At 47.3% G+C, this 22,132-nt stretch overlaps 1 protein-coding gene across 4 annotated transcripts in view; it reads left to right on the forward strand.

Moving 5' to 3' along the window:
- Positions 1-737: 737 nt before the first annotated feature.
- TMEM87B (transmembrane protein 87B) overlaps positions 738-22,132 on the forward strand; it is a 50,200-nt gene continuing 28,805 nt past the window's right edge. For 2 of the 4 annotated variants that reach the window (XM_060412434.1, XM_042248162.1), the window contains exons 1-8: positions 859-1,038; positions 8,873-8,933; positions 11,833-11,924; positions 14,077-14,211; positions 15,338-15,391; positions 17,141-17,231; positions 18,525-18,586; positions 18,959-19,142. In XM_060412434.1, the coding sequence (XP_060268417.1) occupies positions 880-1,038; positions 8,873-8,933; positions 11,833-11,924; positions 14,077-14,211; positions 15,338-15,391; positions 17,141-17,231; positions 18,525-18,586; positions 18,959-19,142 (838 nt within the window). In that variant the 5' untranslated portion in view covers positions 859-879. Of the gene's footprint in view, positions 831-858; positions 1,039-4,988; positions 5,104-8,872; positions 8,934-11,832; positions 11,925-14,076; positions 14,212-15,337; positions 15,392-17,140; positions 17,232-18,524; positions 18,587-18,958; positions 19,143-22,132 lie in introns of those variants that run through there. The other 2 variants (XM_060412435.1, XM_060412436.1) reach the window with 2 other exon arrangements.

A 22,132-nucleotide genomic window follows, 5' to 3' on the forward strand; every position in this document is an offset into this window, starting at 1 on the left:
CAGGTAGATTCAGAGCCCTGCCTCCCCTCCTACCCGCTTCCACACTCCTGCCCAACGCTGAGCCCCGCCCCTCGCCCCCTCTGCCGGCTCCTCTCCCTACCTGGCCCCGCCTTCATACTTGGACCCCTCTTCCTCCCCGCCCCTTTTCCTTTCCACGCTCGTGCCACGCCCCGTCCAGCCCTGAGCCCCGCCCCTCGCTTCCACTCCGGACCCCCGCGTTCACATGAGCCTGGTTCAGAGCTCCGCCTCCCCTCCCGCCCCGCCTTCACACTGAGGCCCAACCCCTCAGGGCCCCGCCCCTCGCCTCCCCTCCATGCCCCGCCTCCCCGCCTGGCCCCACCTCCGCGCTCGGACCCCACCCCTCCCCCAACTCTCCGCCCCGGCCGGCCCTGAGCCCCGCCCCTCGCCTCCTCTCAGGCTCCGCCTCCCCGCCTGGCCCCACCTCGACGCTCGGACCCCACCCCGCCCGTCCCCCTCTACTCTTCACGCTCTGGTCCCCCCCACTCTCCGCCCCCGCCGGCCCTGGGCCCCGCCCCTCGCCTCCTCTTCAGGCAGGCCCCGCCTCCCCACTGGCCCCACCTCCACGCTCTGGGCACCTCCTTCCCGCCCCGGCCGGCCCTGAGCCACGCCCCTCGCCTCCCCTCCAGGCCCCGCCTCCCCACTGGCCCCACCTCCACGCTCGGACCCCACCCCGCCCCCTCTACTCTTCACGCTCTGGCCCCTCCCCCTGCCCCCCCACTCTCCGCCCCAGCTGGCCCTGAGCCTGGTCTCCACGTCCCATCCAGACTTCCTGGGCCCGAGCCCGCCTCCCGGGGGCGGGCCTGCACCAGGTGCGGGCTTGCGCTGCGGCGGAGCGCCAGGTGCGGCTTCCGCGTAAAGATGGCTGCCGCCTGCCGCGACGGGGTCTGGCTCCCGGCCCGCCGCCGCCTTCCTGCCGGGCGCCCGCTGCTGCGCTTCGCCCTTTTCCTCCTGTGCTGCGGCCTGGCGGCTGTGGGCGCCGTCCCCGAGGTCGGGCTCTGGACCGCGACGATCAGTGACGTAAGCGGAATGTCGGGACCGAGGCGAGGCGCATCTCGGGCCCGAAGGGTTCTCTGGCCCCCGCTGGGAGCCAGTCCCTGGCTTGCTCATCTGGCCAAGCCTGCTCTGGGCGCCCAGTAGGTTTCCTGGGCCTTTTGTCCGCTGTGGGCGGGGAGCGCCCCCTCCTCCGGCCAGACCTGGCCTATGGGGAAGACGTGTCAGGCTTCTGTGCCGGGGGGCGGCTCTCCCTTCTGAACCCTGTTAGTGAAAATCATCTTTCCCGTAGTCCTGGCCTCTCGCTCTGCTCGGACCGCCTCTGGCTAGATTAGGCCCTTCTTTATTCAGACCTGAGCCCTGAACAGCTTGGCACTCCTAGCGGCATCTTTGGATTTGACCCCTCGTGCCGGGGTGCAGCCACAGTGCCACACCCGCGTGGCCACAGGAAGGACTTTCCAGGGTTTCAGTTTCCGCATACATTTATAAAGCGTGTGCGTCTTTATTCCTCTCTTTCTCTCTCTTCCTCCCTCCCTTCCTCCCTCCCTTTTTCTTCCTTCTTCCTTCCAGAAGGGAACAGGCAACAGTCATGCCACTTGCCCTCTTTCTGGGTTTCTGAATTTCTCTCGGGCTCCTATCACAGTTCTGGGAGTATGTGTGGTTGGGGGGCGGGGGCGGGACATTTGCAAGGCTAGTCCGGAGGTTTGAGCCCATGGAAACTCTTCCTTTCCAGGGCAGGCCATTTGAGAACTTGACATCCGGAAGTTTCATGTCTCATGTTGGGGAGGAATGCCGGGGTAGAATTTTGGAAAAATTTGCTAAAGAGGGACAGGACCACTTTTCTAGAGTCAGATGATTCATCCATCTCTGTTTGAGATGCATATTTTCCACATGTATAGAAGCGATGTCTGAATTCTTTTTATTAATTTATTTTTATTTGTGGCTGCGCTGAGTCTTCCTTGCTGCCTGTGGGTTTTCTCCGTTTGCTGTGAGCGGGAACTACTTCTAGTTGAGGTGCTCAGGCCTCTCATTGCAGAGGCTTTTCTTGCTGTAGTGCAGGGTCTTTAGGACGGGAGCTTCAGTAGTTGTGGTGAGCCTGCAGCATATGGGATCTTCCTGGACCAGGGATCCAACCCATGTCCTCTGCATTGGCAGGCAGATTGTTAACCTCTGGACCACCCGGGAAGTCTGGATGTCCGAATTCTAAAGGCAAAACTTACATTTTGAATTCCTCAATCAGAAAAAGAAAGTAATGTAGGAGACTACAAATTCTTAATATAGCACAAAAGCTACATAGAGGCTAGAGTATGTATCTTTCTGAATCTTTAAGACCCAGTGCAACCATTTCTTCCAGGATTTTCCTGGGTTGGTGCCCTATTTTGTGTACCAGTCATAGAGCCTACGTATCTCCATTATTGAATTTTTCTGAACAGTAAAAAGCAAAATTCAGAGTGTGAGGTAAAGGAGTTAGAAGGCGAGGTTCAGAAAAAGAACAAGACTGGCACTTTATAGAACAGATCACCTTCAATGAGGTGAGAAGGGGCAGCAGTCAGATTAGTGAGCTGCTGCACTAACCCAAGAAAAGAGTAAGTTTGTTTGCATATATGTGGAAAGCTATTATCTTAAGGGGGCCTGTTCTTCTCCAAGGTTGTTCAGAGTAGTTATCTCCTAAAGGGCTGGGGCAAAGAATTATGGAGCTTGGTCAGAGGCTGGACCGGCTGGGAGCTGGGCCCAGCTAGGTATAGTCAACCTTAACGTCCATTTTTCTTTCTTCCGGTGAGAGAGTTCTTTGTTTTGCATAGAATGGTGGGGAGGACCTGGAGGGGAGTTTTAACTCCAGGCTATTTTGAGCCAAGTAACTTTCCTTCACAGAGACCCACACTTAAGGTTTCCTGCTGCTTCCGTAGTGAATAGCATAAACTAAGTCAGAATAAATTGGAAATAAATTGGCTGCAAACAGACTGCTTGACCATATTGTTAGGTAAAAGACCAGGACACCAAAAGAGTGTCTAACAGGCTTTTTAATGGTGAAGCGCTCCTGGTCAGGGTTCCTGGACCCGAACGAGACAGAACGAGACAGGTCGAGGAAGTTGCAAGGGATGGTCAGGCTAGATGGACGGGGGTTTGGATAGGTCGCCAGGCCGAGGCGTCGTGGGCTGACAGGGCCTTCTACGTGGCTGGGGTTTGGTGGCTTTAGCTGGTGAAGTGTGCTGTCATTGGTCCCTGGGATCTGGGAGGCTTCTTCCATTAGAGACTTCCCCCGCCATCGGAAGGGAGAGGAGGGGCAGCCCATCATGACCCCCGGGGTCCAGCTTGACACATATCTGTAAAGATCTTTGCCAAGTACACTTTGGATAGGGAGATTTCTAAAGCCATGGGGAGAAAATAACTTTGTTTCTTGCATGAGAAAGAAAATTTTTCTTTGGATCCCGTATACTCTTTATTTTTGTTGTTTAGTCGCTGAGTCTTGTCCGACTCTTCTGGGAGCCCATGGACTGTAACCCGTTAGGCTCCTCTGTCCATGGGGTTTCCCAGGCAAGGATACTAGAGCGGGTTATCATTTCCTTCTCCAGGGGATCTTCCTGACCCAGGAATCAAACCCATGTCTCTTGCATTGGCAGGCGGATTTTTTTTTACCACTGAGCCACCAGGAAAGCCCCACGTGATCTTTAGTCCTGTGTAATTCAGGACAGTAGCAATCCATAAAGCTCTTTGCAAAGGGGAGGCTGATTTTTTTTTTTTTTTCCTCTCTCCTATTTTAATTTGTCACAACTTGTTATTCAGCACTGGAAAGGAAAGTGTAGTTTTCTTTCATTTGTCCTGCAAATTCATCCAGAGATGGTGCTTTCGATTGTAAAGGCTAACAGTTTAAGTGCCTGCCTACCATGTGCCATGCACTACCCTGGCCATCGCTGTCGGAAGGATGTGTTTTAGACACAGCCGCCTCTCTCAGGAAGCTCACACAGTGATAGGGAGAGCAGATTCGTGGGTAGTAATTACACACATGGTGGCATTCTTGGGATATTGCTGGAGCACCGAGGAAATCACCTAACCCCACTTTCTGGAGTTGGTGCCTGGCTGACTCTGAAAGGATGCGTAGATGAAGGAGGAGGTGGCGAGTATAGCGGCAGCCATGTCGAAACTCATGGTGAGTCTGCTGACAAGGCAGGAGTGTTAGTTGGGATTGGACCACCATAAGCCTGCCATCCGTGAGCTTGGCCTTGAGCCTGTGGCCAGGGGTCTCAAACTCAAGGACCTGTGGGGGCTGAGGCAGGTCCTATCAGTGAGTGAAGCAAGTCAGGTTTGGGGCTGGTGGGGAATGCTGTGAATTGCAGATGACATGCCGCTGCTGAAGAGGGTGCTTGCGTTCAGCTCTAGCTGTGGGTGCTGTGGGGCGGTTGGCACGCTTTTCATCTTTTCTGGCTGCACCACACAGCGTGTGGGATCTTAGCTCCCCAGCCAGGTGTCAGTCCCTCACCCCCTGCAGGGAACGAGCAGAATCTTAACCTTTGGACCCCCAGGGAAGTCCGTATATTTTTACTGTGTCGACTAATTCAGAAAAAGTTTTAAAAGGCTCCTTGTGGGCCCAACACAACCCATTTTGTAGGTTGAATTTGTATGTTGGCCACCAGTAGCAACGTGGGAGTGTGGATGAGGGCGAGCCACGGAAGAGTTTAGACATCCCTGCTAATCACGGTGGCTGTTACCCAAGGGCGAGTTGTAGGCGCCAGTCTGGAGGCAGAGGCCCCAGTTAATTGCAGGAGTGTAGGCCTGAATCAGGGCAGTGGTGGCAGGAATGGAGTGGGTGTTTGCTTTGTCACTCAGTCGTGACTGACTCTGTGGCCCCATGGACTGTAGCCTTCTAGGCTCCTCTGTCCATGGGATTTCCCAGGCAAGAATGCTGGAGTGGGTTGCCATTTCCTCCTCGGGGGGCCTCCCCAATGCAGGGACTGAGCCCATGTCTCCTGCATTGGCAGGTGGATTCTTACCACTGAGCCACCAGGGAGGCCCTGCAGGAATGAAGGGAAAGGGCTAAATCTGAGAAGTGTCTGTGAGATAAAGGAGGCGTGCCTTGGAGACGTGCTGATGGAGGTGAGAGACCGGAAGAAACCATGACTTGGGTGATTGGGGATGGCATAACCTACATACAACCAGGCTGGTCAGCACCGGGAGAGCTGGTGAGGAGCAGAGGGGGAGGAGTCTGCTTTAGTGCAGGTGAAAGAGGTTAAAGCGTCTGCCTGCAATGCGGGAGACCTGGGTTCGATCCCTGGATTGGGAAGATCCCCTGGAGAAGGAAATGGCAACCCACTCCAGTACTCTTGCCTGGAGAATCCCATGGACGGAAGAGCCTGGTGGGCTACAGTCCACAGGGTCACAGAGTTGGACATGACTGAGCGACTTCACTCACTCACTCACTCAAATGTGGACAGTATTGGACATCCCAGAGGGCATGACCTCTGGGTAATTGGGTATGTGGACATGCAGCTCAGAGGAGGGATCTGGACAAAGGTTTTATTGATGTTGAAACTGTTGAGGAGGGATGGGATTTCCCTGGTGGTCCAGTGGTTAAGAGTGCACCTTCTAATGCAGGGGGTGTAGGTTTGATCCCTGGTCGGGGAATTAAGATCCTACATGCCTCAAGGACAAAAACCCCAAACATAAAACAGCAATATTGTAGCAAATTCAATAAAGACTTTAAAAAAGAATGATCTGCATTTAAAAAAAAAATATTGAAAAAAACCATCAGGGAGGGAAAAGGGTTATCAAGAAAGAACCATTTCTCCTATCACGGTTTTCCTGTAATTCCTAACCACTTGTTAGCTTAACTTAGTCTCTTCTCACAGAATTTTTATTCTTGGTGAGGGCAGACATGGATCAAACCAGTCAATCCTAAAGGAAATTAGTCCTGAATATTCATTGTAAGGACTGATACTGAAGCTGAAACTCCAGTACTTTGGCCACCTGATGGGAAGAACTTGATGCTGGGAAAGATTGAAGGCGGGAGGAGAAGGGGACGACGGAGGATGAGATGGCTGGATGGCATCACCAACTCAGTGGACATGAGTTTGAGCAAATTCCAGGAGTTAGTGATGGACAGGGAAGCCTGGCGCGCTGCGGTCCATGGGGTGGCAAAGAGCTGGACACGACTGAGGGACTGAGCTGACTGAGGGCAGACATGAAATAACTAGCTGGTACAAGGTTTCATTGGGCTTGTGATAAGGGATTTAAGGAATGGGTCCCATGAACCTTGGAAGGGAGGCCTGGCCTGGTATGGGCCCTGGTGGAAGATGCCCTGAGGAAGGGGATTTTGAGCTGGGCTTTCAGGGGTCAGAAGGAAATAACTAGAGGAAGAGTAAATTTTCACGTAAGTTTTCAGGTTGACCACTAAGGTCCTGAGGGCTGGAAGGAGTATTATGTTTTTGAGGACCAGGCCTTGGTTACACCAGGCCCTGGGAGCCCCAGGGAGATTTGGTCTGTTGTAAAGAGACAGTCTGTGGTATAGTGCAGTGGTAAGGAATCTGCCTGCCAGTGCAGGAGATGCAAGAGACGCAGGTTTGATCCCTGGATCAGGAAGATCCCTTGGAGAAGGAAATTGCAATCCGCTTCCTTATTGCCTGCGAAATCCCATAGACAGAGGAGCCTGGCGGCCTACAGTCCGTGAAGTGTCGAAGAGTCAGACATGACTGAGCGCACACACAGAGAGGGTGGTAAGCCACAGCTCAGAGAGAGGGTCAGCTGTTCTATCAAAGATGCGTTTATGTTGATGCCAGGAGAGCAGGCGCAGGCGCACAGACACGCAGCCCTCCCTCAGCCCCTGTGTGCTGCTGGCCTTGGGCTGTGAGCCTTGCGGGGCGTCACGTCCGCTGCAGGGAGTAGATTACACGGGACAAGGCTCTGAGCCAGGCAGTGATGGGACTAGATTGATGGGTTGCTGTGTTTTTTCTCTTTTTGACCACACACCATGTGGGATCTTAGTTCCCTCACCAGGGATCAAGCCTGTGACCTCTGCATCAGAAGTATATTGTCTTAACCACTGGACCACCAGGGAAGTCCCAGATTTACATTAAAGTCTACAAGCAATAAATGCTGGAGAGGGTGTGGAGAAAAGGGAGCCCTCTTACACTGTTGGTGGGAATGCAAACTCGTACAGCCACTATGGAGAACAGTGTGGAGATTCCTTAAAAACTGGAAATAAAACTGCCTTATGACCCAGCAATCCCACTGCTGAGCATACACACAGAGGAAACCAGAATTGAAAGAGACACGTGTACCCCAATGTTCATCGAAACACTGTTTATAATAGCCAGGACGTGGAAGCAACCTAGATGTCCATCAGCAGATGAATGGATAAGAAAGCTGTGGTACATATGCACAATGGAGTATTACTCAGCCATTAAAAAGAATGCATTCGAATCAGTTCTAATGAGGTGGATGAAACTGGAACCGATTATACAGAGTGAAGTAAGCCAGAAAGAAAAACACCAATACAGTATACTAACGCATATATGTGGAATTTAGAAAGATGGTAACGATAACCCTGTATGCGAGACAGCAAAAGAGACACAGATGTATAGAACAGTCTTTTGGACTCTGTGGGAAAGGGAGAGGGTGGGATGATTTGGGAGAATGGCATTGAAACATGTATAATATCATATATGAAACGAATCGCCAGTCCAGGTTCGATGCATGATACTGGATGCTTGGGGCTGGTGCACTGGGACGACCCAGAGGGATGGTACGGGGAGGGAGGAGGGATGGGGTTCAGGATGGGAACACGTGTATACCTGTGGTGGATTCATGTTGATGTATGGCAAAACCAATATAATATTGTAAAGCAATTAACCTCCAATTAAAATAAATTTATATTAAAAAAAGAAAGTAAAAAAAAATAATCGATTTGGTCATAGTGGGGAGTGAAAGGATTGTTGTTGTTCAGTTGCAAAGTCGTGTCCGACTCTTTGCGACCCCATGGACCGCAGCACTCCAGGCTTCCTTCACCATCTCCCAGAGTTTGCTCAAATTCATGTCCGTTGAGTCAGTGATGCCATCCAACCATCTCATCCTTTGTCGTCCCCTTCTTCTTTTGCCTTCAGTCTTTCCCAACATCAGGATCTTTTCCAGTGATTCGGCTCTTCGCATCAGGGGGCCAGAGGACTGGAGCTTCAGCTTTAGCATCAGTCCTCCCAGTGAATATTCAGAGTCGATTTCCTTTAGGATTCATGGTTCAGTCTTGCTGTCCAAGGGACTCTCAAGAATATTCTCCAGCACCACAATTCAAAAACGTCAGTTCTTTGGTGCTTATTTTCCAAAATACAGTAGTACTTTTAGACAGTAGAGAGAAATGTTTTTAACAAGCTTTTTCTTTATTGGTTTTAAAAAATACATGTGTATGTATATATGTTGGTTGCGGTGAATCTTCGTTGCTGTGTGAGGGCTTTCTCCAGGTGCAGCGAGCAGGGGCTACTCTCTACCTGCAGTGCGTGGGCTGCTCATTGCGCTGGCTTCTCCCACAGCAGAGTGCGGGCTCTGGGCGAGCGGGTGCTCGTGGCAGCTGGGCCTAGTTGTTCTGCGGCATATGCAGTCTTCCCAGGTCAGGGATCAAACCCAGGTCTCCTGCATTGGCAGCTGATTCTTATCCACTTACCACCAGGGAAGTCCAGTATATTTATTTCTTAATTTGGCTGCACCGGGTATTAGCTGTGCTTAGTTAGCTAGTTACTAGTTAGATGTGGGATCTAGTTTTCTGACCAGGGATCACACCTGACCCCCTGCTTGAGGAGCAGGGAATCCTGCCTAGCCACTGGACCATGAGGGAAGTCCCTAACAAGATCTTTCTATATTTCTTTGTTTCTCATTACAGAAATCAGGACCTTTGATATTTAGGAAAACTATGTTTAACTCTACTGAGATCAAGTTTTCTGGTAAGTATAATAAGCTAATATAATACTGAAGTAACAATAAATTATAAGTAAGCAACATATAATCTAATATATTAGTATAATATAAACTAAGATGACACATTATGATATTATGTACTTTAAACTAGGCAGATGTTTTTGGGTGATTATAACATTTTAAAAGTCTCTTGATCCAGTAGAAAATGTAGTTATTTTCAAGAATGGATTTTTCTAATCTTGTCTCAGAAAATTTAATATGAATCATTCTTTAAAAATTATAGTTAAAGCCTAATAGAGGAATCTTCAGCAAAAAAATATTTCACTTCTGTGAAATTTGACTTTGAAACCTTTTTAAAGTACAATAAATTCTTTTATGGATATAGGAAATGTCATGATTGTGATGAAACCTTTGTGCCTCTGAAATCTGTTTAAATATACACGATTATAGTATGAAATAAAAATTATTAGACACTGATATTTTAATTAGGATTTTAGGGGGTTATGAAAGCAAAAATACTGCTCGGGACTCTTGTCTGTGTAAATACTGATATGTCATGACTAACAAGTCATAGAGGGAGAGGTTTTCAGTATGTTTAGTGGGTTTCCAGGCTTTCCTAGTGGCTCAGCAGTGAAGAACCCACCTATCAATGCAGGAGATGCGGCTTCGATCCCTGGGTCGTGAAGATCCCCTGGAGGTGGAAATGGCACCCCACTCCACTATTCTTGCCTGGAGAATCCCATGGACAGAGGAGCCTGGAGGGCCATAGTCCATGGAGGTGCAAAGGGTCGGACGCGACTGAGCGACTAAATAGCAACAAGTGGGTTTACACTGGATCTCAGTGTTTTTTTGGTAAACTTAGTGGGTTTGCTGTGCTCTCACGCCTCTTAGTGTTCCCAGTAAGTTGACTAGGTCAGTTGGTCGCCAGGACAAAAGTCTGGGGATAAGGGTAGAGCAACTTGGCTTCATGGACTCCACAGCCATGCCCATTTCTCTCTCATGCCATCCTCTGATAATCTGTTGGGCTGTCCTGCCCTGTGTGGTCTCCGCTGATGGAAGTAGGCGAGTCATTAGCTAGAAAGCAGAGGCGAATTCAAAGCAGCTCCCTGAGATCATAGATCTTCAGTCGGTGATAACAACTTGGTAAGAAGAAATCAAAGCCCAAGGTGGGTGAGGAAAAGATTTTGGCATCTCAGTGCTTTAATAAATTTATGTCACAGTGTCTAGACAAGATTTAAAACACTGGTGCAGACAAAAAACACTCTGTGGAGGAGTAAAAGGTTATATGGACCGGTGAAACAGAATTTGGTTTTTAGGCTCAAGCGGTAAAGAATCGCCTGTGGTGCAGGAGACACAGGAGACACAGGTTCAGTTCCTGGTTCAGGAAGATCCCCTGGAAGAGGAAATGGCAACCCACTCCAGTATTCTCGCCTGGAGAATCCCATGGGCAGAGGAGCCTGGTGGGCTACAGTCCGTGGGGGGCGCAAAGAGTCTGACATGACTGAGCAAGCATGCAACCCAATATGAATGTCTGAGATCAGGCTTGAAGTAGATCACAGTTTAGTATTAACATATCTAAAGGGACAAAGAGTGAGGCAGCAGGAGGGAGTTAGGAACAAAGGCATTTTTTTTTTTAAATGAGGGTTTAGTCCGGTGAAAGCTGGCAGTGCCTCAGCGCTGGTGGGCGAGAAGTCTTCCTTGAGCTGTGACCAAGGCTTTGACAGGTGGCTGGCAGGGGAGGGTGCACCGGAGCCTCTTGCCCTGCCATGCTCCCTTCTCGCCAGGCAACCTCCTCGTCACACTGGGCATCCAGGAAGGCTTGTTGAAGAGAGTCAGTCGACCGTTACATGTCTGCTGTATAGTTACTATTTATTTTAAGTGAGCACTTGGGCATTTGGGTTTATACATGTGCAGCTATAGTGCGAGAGAGGAGACAGCATCTCTGAGTTCTCACAGAGCAAAATTTTAGTGCCTGCAAAGTTAAGCATTGGTCCCTTGGATGTGTGTCTATGCTGTTTGGTGGATCCAACATCAGGCTTTCCCCTTGGTAGCTCAGAGGTTAAAGCGTCTGCCTGCAATGTGGGAGACCCGGGTTTGATCCCTGGGTTGGGAAGATCCCCTGGAGAAGGAAATGGCAACCCACTCCAGTATTCTTGGCCTGGAGAATCCCATGGATGGCGGAGCCTGGTGGGCTACAGTCCGTGGGGTCACAAAGACTCCGACACGACTGAGTGACTTCACTTTCACTTTCTTTAGGTGACCCCATATTCCTTAGCAAACTGCCTCAGGCGGTCATACTTCTGGCATACCCTCACGCCTCCTGGGCCTTTGCTGTCCACCCACCTCTTCCTGGGCGGACTTCTGTTCTTTGCTCATGAGCCTGCTGGGGCCCCATTCTTCACGCCCACCTGACTGTGTTAGGCACCTTGCCCAGGGCTTGCTTAATCCCCTCTTCTCAGCCCCCTCCTCCATCGAAGGTGCCTGTTTAACTGTTAACTCTCCTTTCCCCTAATTCCTCTTGTCAAGCATCCAGGGATTATTCTGGTTTACCATTATGTCCCTTCCTGGCACACAAGGGCTACTGACTCAGTACTTTTTGGGTGGATAAGTCAGTGAAGAGAACGTTTCAGAGTGAAATAAACAGTGACTGAGCATCTCTGGGTACTCAGTTTATTTTAACACTGGACTTAACATATAGATGAAATGACTAGTCTTACAGCAACATTTGGTTCACTGTGATAATGTAATGAACTTATCTGTCCATTTTGTGGCGACTTTTTGGAGGAATTAGGTAATATTTTACTCATTGTTTTCTGAAGGTAGCCTATTTTAAATTGAATTCTTGAAACCTGAAATTTAAATTGGGGTATATAATATTGTTTACAATATTGTTGCTACAAAATGAGACTTTCTTTTTCTAAACAGTTAAGTCATTCAGTTGTCCCAGGCCTGTGAAGTTTACCGTAGCGTGGCATTTGGAGCATCATACCTGTCACAACGAGCATTCTGAGTTGGAAGTAAGTAAAGTGCAAATTTTAAACGAGTGTAAAGCTATGAAGGAAAAATTACGGAGTAAAAAGATTTATTTGCTTATTAAGTGAGAAGTCTAGAAATAGAGACTGTAGTTTTAGAAGTGCCACAGATTTATTTGGGGACTTAACAATAAATGCTTTAATTATGTCAAAATATATGCTTTCTGAGAATACAAATCTGTCAGTTTCCTTGTATCTCATGAAAAACATTAGTAATTACTTTGATCAGTTATAGGAACCATTTATAAAGGGATTGTGAATCATACATAAATAAAAGCCAACTTAATTTAAAGAAGAAATGTAAAAATTTCATTCATCTCAGAGAATGAGTAGCAGGGAACCTAGGGCTTTGGTGCGGATGAGCACATCTCATGAGTATGAGTAGATCTCATCAAGAGGTGAGGAGGGAGACGGGGGAGTGTGAGAGGAGGAGAAAGAGGCCAGGCAGGGTCAGTGTGTGCTTCCTAAGGAAATCACAAAAATATTCACTTAGATTGCATAGGACATCAGATTTAAGACATTTAATGTTGATACTACCCTATTAGCTGATAAATCTTATTCAGATTTAGCCAGTGTCCCAAGAACATCCTTTTTAGCAGCTTTTCTTTTTTCTTTTTTTTTCTGATACAGAATCCAATCCAGGATCACCTTGTATTTCTGCAGGGTGTTTTTTTTTGGGCAGAGGTTGGGGGCAGGGGGTGGCTGTCATTCATGACATGACACCGATATGTACAGTTAATTTATTTTTATAAAATGTCCCTCAATTTGAGTATTTCTCACATTTTCTCATGAATAAATTCAGGTTATATTTTTGTCAGACATACCATACCCTGGAGAAGGAAAAGGCAACCCACTCCAGTATTCTTGCCTGGACAAGCTCATGGATAGAGGAGCCTGGCAGGCTACAGTCCATGGGGTCACAAAGAGTCGGACACTGCTGAAGTGACTTAGCATGCACGCAGTAGAAAATACACTGTTTTGTCCCATTTTTGATGATGTTAATTTGCTCAGTCAGTTAAGGAAGTTTCTGTCAGTTTTCCACCATAAAGCTGCTACTATTCTCTCTGTTGTTAACAATAATTTGTGAAGAAATACTTTGTATTTACACGTACGTATCCTGTGTTTTCATCAGTCCTTGTTTTAATGTTCTTTGATTCTTGCTGGATTAGTTAGCTGTTAGTGATGATTGCTGGGGCTTCGCAGGTGGTGCTACCAGTAAAGAACCCACTAGACAGTGCAGGCAGATGTAAGAGGTGCACCTTCGAACCCTAGGTCGGGGGGATCCACTGGAGAAGGGAAGGGTAACCCAGTCCAGTATTCTTGCCTGGAGAATCCCATGGACAGAGGAGTCTGGTGGGCTCCAGTCACAGAGTCAGACATGACTGAATCGACAGCCCTCACACACGTGGTGACTGCTAAATGGTGGTTCTCCAGTTCCACGCTTTCTTCCACATTCACCAGCACCCTGCTATGAGAATGCACTCTCTCTTTTCCTTTATCTTATCTATCAGTCAGTCACTTATCAAGATGGACTCACTGATTTTTAGTTTGTTGGGTGGGTTATAATCTCTTACTGTTTTTATGTATTTTGCTCAAATTGTCCCATATTTGGCCAGTTGTTGTTGTTCAGTCCCTCAGTCATATCCGACTCTTTGTGACCCCATGGACTGCAGTACACCAGGCCTCCCTGTCCTTCACCACCTCCCAGAGTTTGTTTAAACTCAAGTCCATGGCCTTCCATTTGGCCATTGAAAGCCTCTTAATCTTTGCTTGGGAGCCTGGTTTTATTCATCCACCCAGGAGCCTGGAACCTCATTGTTAGTTGATGTGTAAATGAAATTTCCCCTGCATTCACTTGGGTTTTGCCATCTGTGCTTTATGTTACTATGTGTTTGGTTTATCTTTCCTTGTAATTGAATACTGCTTCTCTCTCTAAAATCCTTTATACGTGGAGTAGAATGAAAGTAATCCCAGGACAAAGTATTATACACAAAATTATATGCAAAGCTTTTTTTCTTTTTGGTATTTTGTTCTACTGAATGTTTCAAGTGTTCCAAACAAAGTAAATTTTTGGTATTTGGTATTGTTTAGATATTAAGTGAAAATAAATTATGACATAGAACTTTACCTTGCATAGGAGCTGTCACAGAAACATGAACTTCAGGTCACTGAAGACTTTTGTGGCCATTATTTCAAGAACAGTGAATGTTGGACAACAAAAAATGAAAATGTAGAGTGCAGCAGTGATTTACAGATGTTTCCCCCACTGAATGTGAGTATCTGTCTCACCGTGTTGAAATCAGATGTATTTGTTTCCCAGTGAATATAAGTGCCAATTTAACCTCTGTTTCACCAGTATTGTGATAAAGAAAGATCTTAATTCATCAGGTTTAGGTTCGGCTCTTCTGTGTGTGGCAGGACATGGTGAGTGAGACGTTGGCACCGCCAGTTCCTGCCTTTGTGCCCTGTGCAGCAGCATCCTTGAAAGAGGACCCTTCAATCGCCCTTCCGTGACTGGCTGTCGCTGCACCCTCTCTTCTGCCCACCCTAGGCGGGCCTCCGCCGCCCTCACCCCATCAGAGTAGCGCTCGTCAGGGTGATCTGTGACCTCCATGTTGTTAGACCCCGCGCCTGTTGCTCCAGCATTTGACACACTTGAAAACTGTCCTCTATGCACTTTCTCCTACTAAACCTGGAAGACTGGGCTCTAAAATGTTTATAGTGATCATCCCTGGGTAGTGAGGCTGTGGGTCATTTTAACTGATTTTTTTTTGTCCTGTAAATTCCGAAGTGAAAATGTCTTTAATAAAAATTTGGGGAACTTCCGCGGTGGTCCAGAAGCTAATACTCGGATGTGGGGACCTGAGTTCAATCCCCGGTCAGGGAACTAGATCCCCCGTGCCACAGCTGAGACCCCACATGCCTCAGTGACGACTGAAGATCCCAACACTGCAGCTAAGACCTGGCGCAGCCAGATAAATATTTTTTTTATATCTTAAAAAAATGTTTTTCAAAGGGTTCTTTTAAAAATTTGTGTTGTGGTATAATAAACACAAAGCATGGGTATCACAAGTGTAGGGCTTAATGAATTTTCACAACCCGAACCCACCCCCATAGACCCAGATCAAGTATAGACCATCTGAGCACTTTGAATCCCTTTTGGGTTCCTAACACCCTCACTGCCAACAGAAACCACTGCCCTGGAGAAGGAAGTCATTTTTCAAGTGTAGGATTTTGTTACGAGTGTTTAGGGTACAGTGAGATTTGTTCTCTGGTGTTCTGCCTTCAAATCTTTACTTTTTTTGTAACAGCTTTTTTCCCCCCCTCAATTTGTTAGAACTATTTTTCCTCATGGAAATGCAAAAGTATAAAATGGAATTATTTTGTTCTTTTTCCAGAATAAACAACTAATATCAAATACCGGAAATGTCTCAAACCAGGAAGGATCAACAGTAAGTCACTTTCTTTGCCTTTAAATCAAATATATACAAGTTAGAATAAGACTGAGCAGAATCTGCTGATGGATAGATACTCATGATCCTAAGTAGGGTGAGTAAAATTAGGAAAGAAAAAAAGAAGTGTAATTTAAAACAGTGTATTTTCTTACATATGTCTGTGTGAATTCTGTACATACTCATTTCTTTGTTTAAAAAATCTCTTTAAAGCCGTAATTTAAGGGTAACTTCTGTGCAGTCTTCCTTTACTTTGAAGAATAAAATTGCGCTGTCACATGCCTTAGACAGTAGAGCAGTGGGCTAGTCGATATCACCTTTAGGGAAATAAAGAAACAGAAACTACGATGTAGCACCAGGTGGAGGGAAAATTTAGAATTGGGGGGAATTACTAAAAGTCAGAAGACTAAGAGGTTGAGAGGGTTGTAGATAGTTGAGTGTAGGGACCGAAAGCAGATTTAGGAGAGCTTGATGTTTGCTTTTAGACTGTGACTCTCTGCTTTTATGGTCTTCTTCAACCGTCTTACAGAATAGTCTGATAGTGGGAAGGCTTTCAGCCTGCAGTGGTGCTGAGCCAGCTCTTTGCTTTGTACACATGCTCTCACAGGTGGAGGAGCAGGCAGTGACAGGGAAGAATAGGAAATGCTCAGGAAGGAGGAGTGTGAGAAGTTTGGTCCAACCACATGGGGGCGCTGGAGGGCCCCAGGCAGTTCCCAGGCAGGCGGGTTCAGCTTCTCAGTGGGTCTGAACTCTAGCAACAGAGTGCCTGAAGGAATCTAAACAGTGTAGCCCAGCAGCCCCCGACCTTTTTGCTACCGTGGAAGACAGTTTGTCCACGGGCCTGGGGTGGGGGGTGGTTCCAGGATGACCCAAGGACATTGCACTTACATGCCAGCACTGATCTGCCAATCAGAGCTCAGGCAGTAATGTCAGCGATGGGGAACAGCTGTAAATACGGAAAGCTTTGCTCGCTCACCCACCGCTCACCTCCTACTCTGTGGCCCAGTCCTAACAGCCCACGGACTGGTACTGCTCTGTGGCCTGGGGGAGTTGAGGACCCCTGTTTTAGCCTATATACTGTACTTGAGTCATTTTCAATCATGTTATATGACATCTTTCTTCCCCTGTTTAATTTTAAAACACACACATTTAAAAACCAAATGCTTGATGATATTAGAAAAACTATTTGAAAGGTAATATAGAATGGTAACTTTAGGAGGAAACCTGTAGAAATATGAGAAGTAGAAAATATTGGCAAGTGGAAAAGGCTTTTTCCCTCCTCCATCCTTTGGGTCTGGAAGGATGGTGGTGGAAAAAAATGGAGGAAATCTTCTGCTCCCCACTGTCCTGCAGCCCGCCTCTGTGTGTGAGGAGCCCGCTTCGTTTGTGTTTGCTGCATTGGGTCTGCCGTGCGGTGCCAGGTTCTCGGCTGCAACACGCAGCCCTTCTCCAGTTGTGGGACTTAGGCTCCTCTTGTTGCGGAGCACAGGCTCTAGGGTGCAGAGACTCAGTAGTTGCAGCGCATAGGCCTGGTTGCCCCCTGGCATGTGGGATCTTAGTTCCCCGACCAGGGATCAAACCCATATCCCCTGCATTGGAAGGTGGATTCTTAATTGCTGGACCACCAGGGAAGTCCCCGCAGTTCGATTCTTAACGGTTGATTTAAAACATGGTGAACAGTTGTTTAGCTATATCTTACAAAAGCAATTTTAAAAAGTAACTCAAAGGATTTTTTTTTTCCCATTTCAGGATGTTGTAGCCAAAACACAAAGAGATGGGTTTCATATCTTTATTGTTTCTGTTAAAACAGAAAAAACAGATGCAAGCTGGAATTTGAACGGTATAGTTAAACAGTATACATGTTTACAGTCTGTTTTTACTGTATTCTGTATTTTTGTCATTAATTCAAATCTACATTCTCTGTTAAAATATATTATTCAAAAAGAAATTTCTTTAATCACAAAAATGAATAATCTGTTTATTTCTGGGACTTAAAACTTTATGCTTATCTTAACTCTAATATTTATTTTTTTAACAGACTAGAAATTCTGTTTCTTGAAAATGGCCATCATTGGGGGTTTAAAAATTTGTTCTTTAAAAAGTTCAAAAAAGAAACAAAAAACATGTGTTTGTAGCCTAGGAGTAGAAGTAGCACCTCTGGCTTCTGTGGCTTGCCCTGAGCTCCCCTGCCTGCCCAATGAGGTAGACCTTCTGTCACAGGAAGCTGTGGCTCCTGGTACCTAGTGTGAGCCCAGGCTTGCATCACACAGTTTTCAAGGGAGCAGATGCTCTCATAGGTCCTGGAATTGCCTTGTTGCTCACTTTCTAGGCTGGGCATCTGCTGGGCTGACAGTAGCCAAACAGCATGTGAGCATCCTGGGAGTTTACAAACTGCCCTGATTGACCCACTGGGACACAGAGGTGAAGCCACAGTCTGTCTCTGAGGAGCACCCAGTCCAAAGGGGAGGGTGAAAGCAATGAGATGAGGGCATGGCTACAGAGGAGACCCAGAGCTGTTCTTCCCACTGAAGCTGGTAAAGAGGCTGCTCTGGAGAATGTGAAGCAGAGCTTCCTCCTGGAGGTGCTGTAATGGGCCAGACTGGGCCACACAGGGGGCAGGGGCCCTGCTGCCACCCTGCTCCCCGCCTCCTTTCTTTGATACCAGGAGGCAGCTTTAAGCTTCTGCTGAAGAGTGAATGGTGCCGCAGCAGTTGCTGAGCCCTGCCAGTCTTGCGCTGTACCTGCCACTCTGTTATTGCTGTCTCAGGCAACAACCCAAACTAGATTCTGGAGTCCAGTAATTTGTCCAAGTTACATTACAAAAGACAAAGTCCTCAGTGAGGTCAGGGACTCAGCCAGGGCCAGTCTCTGACCAGGACTACTTTGCTGTCTGCATAAGAGCAAAAGAGCCAACTTAGCCCATGCTGTGTAACAAGTAAAGATAGCTTGATAAGGTCACATAATCAAACAACTAGTAATTACCTAGTACTTTGTGTGTGCTAGGTAAAAATTTAGTGTTTGTTCACTTGGTTTATATTCTTGGAGCCTTAGAATGAGCTTACATTGAAAAACTTAAGAAAAACCTATTAATTTTAATACCTTAATTTCTTTATCCCCATCCTGCCTTCTCCAGTTTCTCTTTCTATGTTGGGACCTTATGGATATATCTCTGCGTCAGATTGGCCTCTAATGATTGTGAGTATCTCTGATAATTTTTTTCCGTTTTTAAAAAATGCGTTTTGTATCCTAATTAGAATATTCCAAAAATTTAAAGGGATCAGTGGCAGTGATTCCTTAGTAGCTAACACTGACACACCCTCTATTTCTGGTTCCATGGTGACTGGAAGATAAAGGATTGCAAACCTGAATGGAGAAATGCCAGTCTTCAGTTTTGTGCCAGCGCCGTACGGTTTTAACTGTGACCTTGTAGTACAGTTTGAAGTTAGGGGCCTGATGTCTCGAGCTTCGTTTTCTTGTCCTTGGCTGTTGTCTTCTGTACTTGCTAGAAGTCTCAGTTTTCGAATGATCAGAAGGCTTGCCTGACTAAAGTTGCTTCTCTCCCCGCAGTTCTACATGGCGATGTGTATAGTTTATATCCTGTATGGTGTGCTGTGGCTGGTGTGGTCCGCCTGTTACTGGAAAGATATATTAAGAATCCAGTTCTGGATTGCAGCTGTTATCTTCCTGGGAATGCTTGAAAAAGCAGTTTTTTATGCTGAATACCAAAACATCAACAGCACTGGGCTATCAAGTAAGTAGTGACTGTGTCCATGAACATGGTATAACCCAAGAGCCTCCTAGCATTCGTGAGCAGAGCAGAGGGGACTCCCCCTCACCACCCACCTTCATCCACTGGTTTGGGAAACCATAGTATAGATGAAAAGGACAGAAGCCAAGAAGAGAGTGTCAAAGTAGGTCTCTGAGCTAGGCTAGCATGTGTATGGTCTTTGCTTTCTGTGTTCTTGCTGACTTTCCCTGACTTCCCTCCTGGGGAGAAAAAAATTCCCTGAAGTTCAGCTACCAGTGACTGGCTTAAAGCAGTACAAAATTCTAGACTGGGACGTTGGGTGCTGCCAGTCCTTTTAACACATTTCTTTTTTTCATCCATCCTCTTTCTTCTTTCCCCAACAAAAAAGAAAAGAAAGTTTGGTCACAGGAGTTGGATGAGTAGTGTAGGATGGATGGCGCCTGCAGCCTTTTACAAAGAACTTCATGTGACCGTGGGGCCCTGTCCCAGTTTACACAGTGGGACGTGGCACGCCGGCCGAGCATTCCGTTGAGCATCTTCAGATGTGTGCCCCGGACTGCTGAAAGATAGAGTGCACTGTCTATGCAGAGGGACTTTCCACTTCCAGTGGTTAAGACTCTGTGCTTCCAGTACAGGGGGCACAGGTTTGATCCCTGGTTAGGAGTGTGGCTGGTAAAAAAAAGCGGGGAGGGAGGTGGCCAGAAAAGTAAAAATATAGTTAATTTCATCGCTGAACCTTTGAAAGAGAGGTAGCTCAAAAGGATAGAAAGCACTCAGGATGTACTCGAATGGTCGGTTACAATTGGTCATGGTGCAGATTTTCAAAGGGTGTAGTTATATCGTTCTTTATTTTAAAATCCTCTGGGGAAAAAAGGGTGAGTTGGAATGTAGATGAGACAAATACAGCATAATGTTGATAAGTATTGGTGCTGAGTGATAGTACATGGGAGTTCATTATATTGCTTTCTCTGTTGGAGAGAGAGAAAACTGTATTGTAGTTTCTCAAAAATGAAAAGCTTGAAAGGACAATATACAAAAGAATAAAGCAAAGACACGCATCTAGGGAGACATGTTGGGGGTGTTATTGCTCTCTGAGAAGTTTTAGTGATGGATAAGCACGTGTGTGTGTGTGCGCGCCTGCCCTAAACCAAATGAGGAAGAAAGGGTAAGGTGCTGCTAATGACTGGGTGTTGAAGCATTCCTGGCTGTCAGAGGAGGCAGATCAGCTTCTTTGCTGCCAGTGGTGAGAGGGGTCTCTGTCTGGAAAAGGTGGTGTGGACTTGGGTGAGGGGCAGCTGAAGCCTGAGATCTGTGAAGGGAAGGAGAGCCCACTTGCCAGCCTCAGGGCCGTCAAGCCCTCTGAGACGGCTCCCCCAGGGCTGGGGAGAGAAAGCCCAGGCAGCTGTCCTTGTCTGTGAGGAGTCCTGTGGAAAGAGTGGAGAAGGCAATGGCACCCCACTCTAGTACTCTTGCCTGGAAAATCCCATGGACGGAGGAGCCTGGTGGGCTGCAGTCCATGGGGTCGCTAAGAGTCAGACACGACTGAGCGACTTCATTTTGACTTTTCACTTTCATGCATTGGAGAAGGAAATGGCAACCCACTCCAGTGGAGAATCCCAGGGATGGCGGAGCCTGGTGGGCTGCCGTCTATGGGGTCGCACAGCGTTGGACACAACTGAAGCGACTTAGCAGCAGCAGTGGAAAAGAGAGGTGCCAGAAGGAGCCTGGGCTGATGTTACTTCCGATTTCCCCAAGTGTGGACTCTGAAACCCAGGCTGTCTTGCTTAGCATTGGTCCTGGAAGGACAGAATCTAGAAAATCAAGCAGTGAAGAAACAGTGCTTGTTGGGACATAGCAAGGGTGCGCTAAGGATAGGTCAGTTGGCTAGTGCTTCGGTTAGGCAGTTAGGCAAATGTACAAAATTATTGCACGATGTATCTGAACTTCTTCAAGGTATTGGACAAGGCCTCTTGTTTCTTCTGGAGAGGATGGAGAAACGTGAGCTGAAAAGAATAATTAGGTGAATTAAGAGCTGGTTTCTGAGTGTCTTTTTCCTCCTTTCTGTCATCACACCAGAGCTCTCATCATCTCTTGGCTGGATTCTGGAGTCGTCGCCTAAGCATTTTCCTCTCCTATGTTCCTTTCCAAGCCATTAAGTAGAGCAATTTTGATAAAATAGAGCTGTCCATTTTATTCTAAGGGTCAGCAAGCTCTTCCTGCAAAACCTACACAGGAGATATTGTTGACTTTGTTGGCTCTGTTGCAGCTTCTCAACTACTGTCCTAGGAGCGGAAAGATGCCACAGACAGCAAATGGCCGTAGCTACATCCTCCAATAAAGCTTTTATTTACAAAGCACATGTCAGGCCAGATTTGGCCTATAGGCTGTAGCTCATCAGTGCATTTTTCACCTTTTTTTTTGACATTTATTTATCTGGCTGTTCTGTGTCTTCGTTGTACAGCATGTTGGGGTCTTTAGCTGTGGCATGCAGACTTTTGGTTCTGTCACGTGTGATCTGATTTCCTGACCAGGGGCTGAGCCTGGGCCACCGGTACTGGGAGCAAGGAGTTTTAGCTACTGGAGCACCAGCGAAGTTCCACTCTTATTTTTTATTGTCATTGACTTCCCAGCAACTTTAGCAGCAAGACCAGACTCATGGCTGGCATAAAACCCAGGTGAATGGGCCACGCTTCTGTCCCAGTCTTACTTTGGCCTCTCTCATTGCATGCCTCGCTGCAGACCTGCCACACTTTCACGTCTTGCAGCATTTTTTTTTTTGGCCATGCCGTGAGGCATGCAGGATCTTACTTCCCTGACCAGGGATCGAACCCACACCTTCTGCAGTGGAAGCACAGAATCTTAACCACTAGCCCACCAGGGAAGTCCCGTTTTGCAGCATATTTTGCTTTTTCTCTTCCTTCATGCCGCTGCGTGTGCCATTTCCTTTGCTTTTCCGCTTTCCCTCCTCCGAACAGTAACTCCTACCCAGCCTT

The sequence above is a fragment of the Ovis aries genome, chromosome 3 (assembly GCF_016772045.2).
Source record: "Ovis aries strain OAR_USU_Benz2616 breed Rambouillet chromosome 3, ARS-UI_Ramb_v3.0, whole genome shotgun sequence".
Lineage (NCBI taxonomy): Eukaryota > Metazoa > Chordata > Mammalia > Artiodactyla > Bovidae > Ovis > Ovis aries.